The following is a 13,462-nucleotide window of genomic DNA, read 5'->3' as shown; positions in this document are numbered from 1 at the left end:
CATGTGACTTTGTGACTTCCTGAATTACAATTCATCCAATAATTATGTCAGTGATACAATATTCAAAATTCAGTCTTCAGAAGATTTTCAATTCCACAGTGTAGATCAGCCCCCCCCCTCTCTCTCTCTCTCTCTCTCCCCATCTCTCTCTCTCTGGCACAGAAGTTATTTCACACTTGGCAGTGAAAGGATATACTCAATTTCACATTTTAGAAACACAATTTTTCTTCATTCCAATATTTCACTTCTTTTTACGTCAGAAGTGATTCTCTTCATCACTGATAAAATGTTAGAGCCAGTCTTGTATGCTATCATACATACAAAATATCCTTCCTAATTAAATAGTAAGGAATAGCTTCCGTGCCTCCATTAATACTAGAAAAAATGGAAAGTTTTAATAATCACTACACAATGCAGAGCCTCTTTCTGATACACATGAACAGTTATTACATATATGAATTGTTATTATGTACAATATTTACAAAATACATTTACATATAATACATATATATCTACTTTGCTTCATGCAATTTGTCACTTACAATGGCGCCACGGAAAGTCACATTACACATTTTGTTCAATACAGTATTTACAGTAAAACATGTATTACTTTGTAATTCTGAATCAAAATAAAGCACAATACTAAGAAAGTAATAATATGTGATGACACATTCATTCAACACAAGGAAGACACATTTTATAAAAGAAAAATACAATTATAGGAAAGTACAACCCCAACATTTTTCTCAAAGACTTTTTAGCATATCAGAAACTTTTCAGAAAATGCAGATTGTCGATCTGGATACCCTCAATTACAAAGTTTAATAAAAATCATTATTTACCTTAATCACAAATCGTAACTGGATCACGACTTTCAATTGTTGACATAATCATCTTCAACTCATACACAATTTGGATGTAGCAAGTAACATGTTTTAAGCCGTGTATACACATGCTAGGTCATTTAGCAGCACGGTAGTATGCATTACACAGCACTGGTGTAGAGACGATGAACTGCAGCATACAGAGCTGTCATCATAAGAATGTTGAAGTTGTTACTTTAGGTCTATCTTACAGGGTGGGAGGATCATGTACCTATATCAGTAGTAGCACACCTTTTAAAGCTAGAGATCTGACCACAATTGATGTAGATAAACATTTTGAACTGGCAGCCACTGAAGTAAGAAAGCTAGGTGTCTATAAGAAGTTAATCATTCTGTGTGTTTACTCTTGATGTGGTCGCTTTCTTAACAAATTAAGTCCTGGAAAGAGTCTCAGCGCCTAAAACTAACATAATAATATGTGGAGACATGAATATTAACATAAGTGTTGAAAGTGAAATTAGCAATAACTTCCTAAACATTTTTGAACCTTTTAGCTTTATAGAAATGGTAAACAATGCTACAAGGGATTCAAAAAGCTCAGCTTCAATTTTAGTCCATGTGTTTGCAGATACTAACAGGTAATACTGTAAAGTATTTATAAGAGATCTTGGCATTTCAGACCATTACTGTTAGATATTTACTCAGTGAAATCTACAAAACTGCAAACCTAAAAACAAGGATTTTCTAAGATTATAAGATACATACCTTTTCTAGGCCATTGGCAAATCAAACACGGGATGAAGTGTACATGGAAAGCAATGTAGATTCTAAGGTCTCTAAATTCTACACACTGCTTAAAATAAGTTTTGATGAGCCATTTCTACTGCAGTAGCTATGAAAAACAGACGGATAACTGTGGGTATTAGAAAATCCTCACAGACACTTAAATTCCTCAGTTCTTTGCAAAAGCACTGCACTAATCCACAATCCTTGAGTATTATCATAGATATAAAAAATGGAGAGAAGGGTACCGTTTGCAGCAAAAAATTATTCAATGACAAAATAATATAGTATATGGCAAAAAAAGGAAAGTGGCGTGGGATATTACAAAACAAGAGATTGGAAAAGGCAGACAATAGTGTAACAACATACAAATAAAGATGGGGAAAAAATACCAGAAAGTCGTTTGGAATTAGGAAATTTTGTGAATGATTATTTCTGTGGTACTGTGAAGAAGCTGCAGCAAAATCTTAAAACAGATGTAGCACCCAGACTGATTTATTTATACAGCAAGCACAGTGATGATGTTTCTCACAACAGAGTTTCAAGCTAGGAAGTCAGTACAACAATTAGAAAACAAGAAGTCAGATGGAATAGATGAGATTCCTGTCTCTGTTTTGAAGGCGTGCACAGAAAAAATACAACCCCATTAGCAAACATAATAAAGGAGTCCTTTAGTTCAGGTGTTTGGTCAGAGTACCTAAATCATGCACGAGTTGTTTCCTTACTAAAGAAAGGTAATGGATGCATTGAAAACAACAGGAACAGAAACAGTCATGAAAGATAGACTGCCAAGTTACAGCAGTAAACATTACCTCAAGGAAGCACAGTTTGGTTTCAGAAGTGGAAGAAGTACAGTATTGGCCATTGCAGATTTCAAAAAGTTATACTTAAGGCTCTGGATACACTTGTTCAAGGCTTTTGAACTGTTGACCAGAAAATACTATTGAGCAAACTAGACACACTAGGTATAAGGGGAACAGCAAATGAGTGGTTTTAGTCTTACTTGGAAAACAGGGTACAAAAGGTGGAGATTGTTCATCTGTCTGCTGATGATAAATTTTTAGTAGAACAATTTTCAGACAAGAAACACACAAACAAAGTGTTCCTCAGGGTGGTGAATTGGGTCTAATTCTGTTCTTAATATATATAAATCACTTTTCAGACAGTGTGAAACAGAGAGAAAAAGTTCTCTTCGCCAGTGAGAGCAACACATCACAGTCCCAGAGAAAACATTTGAACTTCTATTACAGAAAGGAATTGAAACTATAAGGATGTTTACAATTGATCAATATTTAATAAATTAACAATGAAAATAAAAAAAAATGAACAGTATGCACTTCAGCATAAAGAGAGGAAGCAACACTGGCACTTTCAGCATGGATGATAAATCTGCAGACTGTGAAGAAGACACAAAGTTTTTAGGGACGAACATTGATTGCCAGCTAACATGGAATGAACATACAAAGATACAAACAAAATGAATGTATCAGCACATTACGAGCTTAGGGTATTAGCAACAGTTTGTAACAGCCAATGTTTGTTGTGATATAGTATGCCTACATACACTCAGCTCTTAGCTATAAGATTCTTTTCTGGAGACCAAAGGTGCAAAACAAGGACACTGTTCACAAACTGCAAGAAAGGGGCATAAGAATAATAATTGGAAATAGTAGTTGAGCACATTGTAAAGTTCAAATTTAAAAAATTAGGCAATCTTATCACACTGCACCAAGTGAGAACAAAAATTAGGCAATCTTATCACACTGCACCAAGTGAGAACATCTGCTAACCTGTTGTGGAGATGTAAAAAAACCCAAAGTATTCCACATCATGCAATAAAACTGTATAATAAATTGCCAAATGACATGAAAAATATTACTAAATACAGCTATTTAAAAAGGAAGCTAAAATGTTCAAGAGTAGCCTAATGCATATTACGCAATTAAAGATTACTTAGAGGACTCAAGAGTAGTGGATTGTAATTTAAGGGAATAACTACAGAACCTCATCATATTTCAATACATGAATAATGTCTCACAATGAAATCATGTGTCAAGATGTAAAATTCATGAAGTAATGTCCTTTTGCTAAGTTTTTCAAGTGGACAGTGGCACATAGTTAAATATAGGGTCTGGAGTTGATGAAGTGGCACAGCGGCATCTTTGCAGTCCAGGAGTCATTGGTGGGTGTTTCAGTGGTGGCGGCAGTGGACAGCAGAACTATGTTTTACATAACAAGCACCCGGAAACATCCGGAAGTCGTAAGTGGTTGTCCTCAAGTGTGTGCAGCAATGAACAACGAAACTATTTTTTATTTGCAAGTTACCTGAAACAAATCGTGTAAATTATGGAACATTATACAACATGGACTTATTAAGTGAGGCAGCGCAGTGGTTAGGACACTGACATCATATTCAAGAGGATGGAGTTGCTCTGCCCAGCTATCCTGATTTGGCTTAATTGTGGTTTTCCCGGAATATTAAGGCCAATGTTAGGATGGTTCATCAAGGCCATGGCCGACCACCTGTACTATTCCCATTGGCTACCTATCCTATCATTATAAAGCACATTATATTTTCTGTGTGCGGTATATTTTGGCCTACTGATTTGCATTGTATTATCATGTCAAATCCTATATCTTGATGAGATAACAATTAGGTGAATAAAAAATAAACAAAAATAAATATGTCACCAAATTTTTATACACTGCATAAAATCTGTTACCTGCTAACCAAGTTTTTACAATCTGAAGATGATCATGTAAACAAGTGAAATCAGTAACGCAAATTTTAATTTGTTATCATGACAAATTAAAATTTTTACTGAATAATTTTAGACCATGTACTGTAAAGTTTTATAAAATAAAAATCTTTATAGACGACTAGGATAAAATTATAAATTAAATATTCCAACAGCAAAGGTGAATGTACAATGTCTAAGAATTACAAACAACACTTAATAACTGCAACACAATAACTAATGTTTTACAAAGACCAGTGCAAATTATATTTAGCTACTGGAAGATACCGCACCAGCATTTTTTCCATCATTCTTAGTAAAACCCAATACGATACTCTGACTTCTACAGACAGCGCAATGTACAAAACGTAACAGACAAAGCTACAGATTGTAACAACTGACAAAAACTCAAAAAATGATCATGACTTTAAAGACTAATAATGTGAGCATGTAGCCAAGATTACCAACAAACATCCGTACATAGCATTCCTAAACGATTAGCACAGTCTACTAGCTGAACATTCACATGAAAGATAAAACCCCATTCTAATTACCTTTCCTATCAGCAATACTGAGTTTATGTTATCTGTCAGTACCTTGATTTGAAGCAATACAAGAGCAGACAGAAAACGTAGCATATGAAACTTTATTATGTGGAATTCGTGACAAAATTAGTTGGAAGATTAAAATTAAAAAAATAATTCATAAGAACAAAGTGTACCCATTTAAATATGACAAATGATAGAAACTATCAGCACTAAAATGTTGGCCAAAAATACTCAACATTAATGAAACAAAATTCCTATTAAAAAAAAAGATGTATTTCTTTAGCACTATGGAAGAACTACTTGATTTCTAAAAATATGATATGATCATCTTATCTCAATAATAACAATAGCCTTGGTTACATGATAGTTTTACAGGTCAAATATTACACAAAATCCTCTACTGAAACAGATTTTTAATGGCTCTTTTTTTATCTAAATGTTATCTGCCTAACTCTAGATTGCCCTCTACTGGAACAGGGTTTAAATGACTCTTTTTTTATCTAAATGTTATCTGCCTATCTCTAGACTGTTTGATCAATTTCCAGCTGTACATTTTGTAATTTAATTTCTGGTTTTCAATTTACCATCACATTTCCCACTATTTTCCTAACCATATATAGTTAGAAGAAGGCACCAAGACAGGAACAGGTCACAGTCTGAAACCCATTTAGATAGTTACATGTTCCCTAGATCATTTGAATGATTATTTTATCGAAATGATGTGGAACGAGTCATGTTTACAGCATATGTATAAAAGATTTGTGTCAACATCAATGAACACATTGTGTGTTTTGCCTTATTCACAAAAATCCCTCTCCCTTGGATAAGGAGGCAGTAGGTTGAATGGTGTTCTTATAAAATGGTTGTGAATTAGCCAGTGCCTCCTACACATTCTTACATTACTTTTTTTGTGAGGGATTATTTTAGGCAAGCACTGTGGCATTATTAATATGCACTTCTTCAATTCACTACATTTGCTGAATGAACCAATACACACTGATACAGAGCTCAAAAATGTACCATATTTGTAAAATGACCATGTTGATACACTAGCTCCAATCAAGGGCTTAATCCATTTGTAACACAACTGTTATTTAACACATATGCATATCTTCTGAAAGACCATCACCAGGTTCAGTTGAAATATTAATTGATCATCAATAAAAGCATCATGATGTGGACACATTACACACAAATCTACAACATGTATCTACCCATGAGCAATTAGGGTACTAGTGTTTGTTGACAAAGGAATTACACGACTGTCACAGGACGGGAAACTGTAAATACATTCATTAAACATTGGTAAAACAACAGCATAAGTAATGTACGCTTGCTACTGCCAAAGCATTACTTTCCAAAAATCTTTCTAACAGAACACTGCACAACTTCTCAGGTTTGTTCATTAATTCTGGAATATTAAAGTGATGCATGCAATAAACACAAACTACCATTCTTGGCGTGAGACAACGAACCCCCTTTTCCCACTTCCCACATCTTGTACAATTAGTTTCCACAGCATAATTATTCTTCAGATGGGTTCTAACAATTTTTATACAAGAAGCAGTAGTAAAAAATTATTCACGTTATGTAGCATAGCACCATTAAATGTCAAGTATGCTGATATTTCTTAGCCATACTGAATGAAATCTATTGCAAACAGCTGAGAAGAAACAATAACAACCAACAGCAATAGGCATATAGTAAATTTTTAAAATAACAATAAAAATCATCCTCTTTTTTAAATGGGCTTTCAGTCCCAATATGCCCTCCCCCTATTTCAGATTTTAGCAACCATCTTTCTTACCACTTCTCAATATCTGAAGTCTCCACTGTTCATTTTCCTGTCATCCTGTCTTGTGTGTCTCTCTTCAACCATGATATTGGATTAGTTTCTACTTAACATCAGAGTACGCCAATTTCCTATGATACATTTTCCTACACTACAATCATTACTGCAATTTGTCACTTGTCAGCTGTGAATAAGTTATCTTTTCAGGCAGTTTTAAATCACTGGAACAAAATATCAATATCTGTCTACCTAATTCAGTCACCAACCGAAGTACAAACTGGTAGCGTTTAGGTGCCGATACACAGTAACTGTGGACAAATACACTTCATTTGCCCTAAGAGCATCACTATGACACTCTGAAATAATTTTTACTGAAAACTATGTTATCTGTACAATATGTACACTCAAGATGTACAGTCTATAATTTTCCTAGGGTAAAAATATCACGACATTTAGAAAATAATTAACAAAGGGCATAGAAATATTGCCTTTGACTCTGAGTTGTATTAAATAACACAGCTCAGTAGTGTGCGTAATGTTTTTGCCAAGATTTAGATGTTACAGGTATGCTTACAAATGTAACATTACCACTTAAAAGTGAGGGGGGGGGGGGGGGGGGTGGGCATACAGTATGGGTGCATGCCTACTGTACACAAGGCCATGCATCTCTGTTGCTACCTATAATAAGTCAGAAGAAACATGTATTTTTCATTTGCTGTGACAAATGAGCGAATATGAGATACTAAACAAAACTTGTTGACGCAATGGACAAAAACAATAGTAACAAAAATAAATACAGAAGAGTGCCCACAATATGTTGATATTTAAAAGGCAGTCAATAATGCAGACATTCCGTCCACACTTAACAAAATTTTTACTGCAGATGAGTACCTATATCCTGTTCTCTTTTCATTCATAACTCACAAATCTTAAATACCTAACAGATAACAACAATTTGTATTTCATACAATGATTGCGCACCATAATATATACTCCAGTATACTATTAAATTAAAAAAAAAACTTATAATCTGGTATCACACATTAAGTGCCTATGGTCATTATTCTGCAGCTCTCCTTATATAACCAGTTGCACAAAGATATTGTGCAAACAATTAATAGGAATAAATTACTTCTGTCAGTCAAAATTAAATTTCCTTCACAGTGCTAAAATACATGCAATATAAAAGTAAAATGTACATAAAAATATTTTAACGAATATTTTCCTACATGGCATAGGCCCCTACCTTACATCAACAGATATTTTTTAAGAATAAATTTAACTAGCAGCTGTCAAAAACAAGGAAGCATGTATACCAGTATATATATTCCCATTTACAAATGTGATTATCTGTTATGTAGCAATAACTGTCAATTGAAAAAAAAATTACTGATTAAATAAAAGGCATACGCAGTTCAATATTTAATTTTTTCTTGCTTGACTTAATGAAATTATTCAGCAGATTGTCTATATATCTAAAGGCACAGATAAATGCAACTGCTAACATACATCACAGCTTCTCAGAAAATTGATGGAAACAGTTAACAGAACTATACTACAGTACAAGTGTCACGTTCTAAGTTTCAATGAAAATGACTTAACATAGTCTTTGAAAGTTTTCATGTCAGACTTTAAGGCACAGCAGTATTCCTCTGCAAACTGTGGCGGTATCTGAAGAGACGGAAGATATTCAGTTTGCAAATACTTTACCAATTCATCACCTCTCTTGTCTAGAACAGCTTTCAAACATGATGCACTTTCTGCTAGTGCTACAACCGTCTGGGCATCAGATAAATCAAAAGTGTTTCTCAATGGTGCCAAAATACATGCAGGAACTATGTTTTTAAATATGAAGTCATTAAAGTCACCAGGTAACTCTTTGCCTCCCGCAAGTTCAACTAGTTTCTTCAGTATTGAGAAACATGTCTTTTGCGCCACAGGGTCTGGAAAATCCACCGCACCCTGGATGACACTCATGAGTACCTGCTCAACGAATGTACTTTCCAGGAAACTAAACACTTCTGTGACATTACTTTGAAAGATTGCTGCAATCAACTGAAAATAACTTCTCCTTAACAACTGCTTTTCTCGCTTTGCCTCTTCATCATTTTCTTCCACAGGAATTGAAAGACAAGAAAACACAGCATTTACTATTGGTACAAGTGCCTGTTGCAAGAAAGGTAATATGTTTTTCTTGAATTTTGCAATAATCTGCACAATAAGGGGGACATATTCCTTTACACTTGTGATGTCACTTTGTTTCAACAATCCTTCAGAAGCCTGTGGAACAAATGGTAGTATTTCGTCTTCCAAACAAACCACCATTCTATGCAAGAATTGACGGAGACTGCTGTGTAACACCGCTGCTTGATTCGGGATCAATAAGCACCCAAGGAATACCTTTAAAGCTTGCACAAATACATCCACACAATTGCAAGATTTCATAGTTTGTTTACTACTAAAAGCTTTGCTCATACGACTTGTCACAGCCATTGAATGACACATACATTTAGCAATTACTTCTTGCTGTTGTTCATCTGTCTCCTTCATCAATTCTGCCACCATGCTGTTGTATTTCTCAAGTATTGGAAACAACACCTCCTGGAATGCGAGAGCCTTCTGTTCTGAAGGGTAGTCAGCTGATACTATCAAAACTGATGTTGCTTCATACAAAAACAGCTGATCATCTTCACTGACCCATTCTTGTGAGATGCCACTTCCAGGTATTGGGATGAGAAGATAGTCCTGTAATGACTGCAGGACACTTGTTGCAAGCGGAGATGTAACGCTAGACTTAAGACTTTTAACAAGTCTTGAAAATAAATATGCTGAACGGCTCCGAATTTTGCTACTCTTATTTCTCATGCCTCTGCAGTCCAGGAATGTCAAAAACAGATCTGGAAGATGTTCAGGAGATGTTATAAAAAATTTGTCATATCTAACAACAGTCTCCAAATACTGGAGCGTAACTGCTGGGTGCGGATGGGAGCTGACACCACTTGTCACAAGGGAAGTCATCATAGCATGCATAGCTGAGACTTTGGCTTGATCACCAGAAAAATGATTTCCTCCCACTGCAGGAATGGCTTCCCCAATAAAGTAAAATAATGATATAGCAACTTCCACATCTTGGAAACTAGATTCCTGCCAATGCCAAACAACATGGTCTACATACTTCTTGACAAAATCAATTACTAATTCTTTATTAACACCAGCAATGTTTTCCAAGAGAACTTTCAGCTGCTTCCTATAATCTTGAAATGTTGCCTCATCTTCGCCATCAGTTTCAAAGTCATATGACTCATCAAACTTCATTTTATGGGCGATTGTCAACAACATGGTTTCCAAGACTTGTAGTTGTTCAGCTGTAATTAATTTACCTTTCAACATATGTATATATTCCCTGCTGAATTCAAATACAGCTGCAGATACTTCATCATAATCATTCTTAAGAAATTCTAACATGTATCGAACTTTTCCTTCAACTGCACACTGTAGAAGCTTCGCCTGTTCTGCAGCACCTTCTTTTAGGAGCTTGTTGTATCCTTCCATCAATGTAATGCCTATGCCATTTATCAAACGACCAATTTTACTTGTGTAATCTGTTTCATCTTCCTTAAGAGGAGTTAAAATACCCTGCTTTTCCAAAATAGAGAACAGTGATTCCACCAACCTCAACTTTTCAAGAGGATCCATTCCTTTAGCAATAATGTAATATAGACAATCCACAGCTGCCTCACGAGCAACGACGGAAGATGTTAAGTGAATTATCTGATTTATAAAATGATCATTTGCTACCAGGGTAATATCAATCCAAGAAACATAGGCACCCAAAACTTCTAAACACTGAACAACGATATCCGGATGACTTATTTCATATGTTTTCAGAATTTGAAACCATGTGTCTACCAATTTTGGAATGCATGAAACTCTCATTGTGTCCTTTATTTTCGCGTTCCTTTCTGATTCTGCCTGTGTCCGCAGTACTTCCCTATCTGCAACATCCACGTCGATAGCTTTCAACACTCTCAAATAATTGTCAACAGCTTGATGTCCAAGGTTCAACGTTGCAATCAAGTCATCAAAGAAATTAGGCCATCTATGTGGATAATCACGTACAAATATCATGGAAAATATCTGGGCGGCTTTGTTTAAAATAAAAGGTGGCTCCGTCTGTGCTTGGGGCATACATCTAAGTTCTATCCACTGTCTGAAGAATTGTCTGACCTGTTGCTGTTCAGAAGGACCAGCTGAATCGTAACGTGTTTTAACATAATGTTCTACGATTTGAAACCCAAAAAATTGCAAATAATTATCTTGATTCGCTTCACTTCCCAATGCGTTCAAACACATTTGCCATCCCCATTCCGAGTTTTTTAATTCTTCGAGATAAACGTACGCTCTTTGTCGAGCAACTGGATCTTCCTGTTGGCTTACACTTCTCACGACGTCTTCCCCCAGCAACGTAACAAAAGAACCAGCCATAATTTGTCTCACATAAACACTACATAACCAAACATAATCCACGTTGTCTCACAATAAAACAAACATCCATGAAAACCGCCAAAGATGAGCTTGTTATTCGGTTCATATCATAGACAATATAATATTAGGAAGCAAGCTGTGCAAAGATGTCATGAAAGCAGACCTTGCAAATCTAACGTCCTTGGGATATTCATCGGGTTGTTACGGATTGTTATCGATGAGAGAGTCTACGACTTAATTTGACGGAGCGTATTATAATAGCTGCAAAAAATCGCCACGTGTAAGACATATGGATGATGCCTCCGATATCACGTACTAGTTACTAACATATTTTCGTGAAGTACGCCTCCAGCCAATTCAACAAGACTGGGCTTAGATAAATTATTATTACTAGTGCATCCAAATAAGCAGTATCGAAATGTCGAACTAAAGTCAATATCAATGGCCGTTCATCCACATTTCTTTTCACATGTAACCATTACTTTGAGTGTACGATAGCATTTCAGTAACAATGGCTGATTAACACTAGACGTCAACGGAACGGTACGTCAGGTGTAGTCACAGCCAAATGGTGGAGTGTTCACGCTAGACGGAGCGTCAACATGACGTTAGTCCTATTACCCCGATACTGAACGATGAAAGTAAGGTTATAAGATACCACCACACATAGTCATGTAGGCTATTTGGTTTCAGGTTGGTGGGAACTATGTTCCAACATGTAACAAGTTAACGTTGTTGAGCGAAATTTAACAACGTACAATACTTGAGAATGATTAGATTTCGAATTCACTATCGAAACAAAAATTTTTAGCATCGATATGCGGGTTAACTTCATTCAATAATTACGCCAGGGCTGTGTACCTAGTCCCCATCAAAATTTAACATTTCGATAGTCCAATATTTATTTGCTAGCGAAAATATGTATGTAGAAACACACCATACTGTATTCGTAAAGGAATGCATAGAGTTCCCATTGTATTTCTTTCCTCTGTAGCAAGCAACATGAGAAACAGTTGTATTTTTCTCCTTAAATAAACAAATATTTTAGTCAAAAAAAGGTATTGTTCTAGAGGAAATTGTTCAAGACAGCATGAAACACTTCCAATGTGCCACTAAACCAAAGCAAAATAATAAAATAAAGACAAAGAAGACGCAAAAAAACGAAATCTATTTGTTTTACAAGAGTGAGTGCAGGGAAAATTGTTTAACTTCTATGGTGTCGTTCGAAGAGTGAGGTCCCATATTAAAGTTGATCCCTCAAGACGGGATACAAGCTAAAGAGAGGCGCAATCCTGAGGGTAACCAACAGTTCACAAGACTTTGCGCAAACTTTAAGTGACTTAAAGGCCTGTCCACACACAACGATCTCTGCGCACATCACTTCTCTACAGAAAAATAGTTGCGCGTGAACGGGAGATTCACGCAAATGTAGGATGTGTACAAACCTGTAAGCTGTAGGTAGAACTTTGAGCGAAAGTACTCAAATATGTAGGTTCAAATCACATCTGGGCAGACAAGCTGGAGTGTGTGAGCAGAAGACCGCAGCAAATCTGGAGCTAAAACGCGCATGAGTCAATTGTTTGTTCAGTTGGGTATTTCTCGTCTGTGTGTGCAAAATGAATTTTAAAATGGCAAATACAAGTCAGTGTTCTAGATGGTTCATTGCCGAATTTTTTGCAACATATAGAAGTCACATATGTTTGTGGAAAATTAAGAGCATAGTGTATACAGACAAGGATAAAAGGGCGACTGATTATAATTAACAGAGAAGTTATGAGTGGTTGACCCTACAGCAAACAGGGAAATGGTACATAATTAAGAAAATCGCTACAGGCTCTTTACCACAATGAGCTAAGCAAAGTAACGAAATCTGTTCGATCCAGTCCTGGGTGATTGCTAGCATACTTTCACTCAGGTCTCTCCTATTCCAATATCTAATGTGATTTGTAGCAGCGTAACAAAAAAAAGTAGACCCTATTTGTTCTTTGTGTAGACAGAATATTGTGTTAAGCTGACAATGGTACATCTTGGAACAGTACATTCAGGAATATAACAATTACTGCACTTATTTTACTTCCTTATATAATATGTAGTTCATAACAAGAGTTATTTGGCTATGAACCATAAAATTCACTATCAAAATACTCTGTACAAGTAAAACTTTTCAGGTCTACTACGAAGCCCAGTTCATAATGGAATTTTATATTCTGGAGCAAAAGTTGCTTGTAGACTTCAGGCAGGGAACTGGAAATTAGTAAAAAACTGAACTATTACTCATTGGCCATGTATATA

At 35.6% G+C, this 13,462-nt stretch overlaps 1 protein-coding gene across 1 annotated transcript; it reads right to left on the bottom strand.

Moving 5' to 3' along the window:
• Window positions 1-8,054: 8,054 nt before the first annotated feature.
• On the bottom strand, window positions 8,055-11,228 carry LOC126187465 (exportin-T-like). The gene has a single exon (XM_049928562.1). It carries the CDS (start codon window positions 11,168-11,170, stop codon window positions 8,255-8,257), a length of 2,916 nt encoding a protein of 971 aa, XP_049784519.1. The 5' UTR covers window positions 11,171-11,228; the 3' UTR covers window positions 8,055-8,254.
• Window positions 11,229-13,462: the final 2,234 nt, after the last annotated feature.

Source organism: Schistocerca cancellata, chromosome 5 (assembly GCF_023864275.1).
Source record: "Schistocerca cancellata isolate TAMUIC-IGC-003103 chromosome 5, iqSchCanc2.1, whole genome shotgun sequence".
Lineage (NCBI taxonomy): Eukaryota > Metazoa > Arthropoda > Insecta > Orthoptera > Acrididae > Schistocerca > Schistocerca cancellata.
Note: the sequence above shows the minus strand (reverse complement) of the source record. Positions and strands in the feature narration are given on the sequence as shown.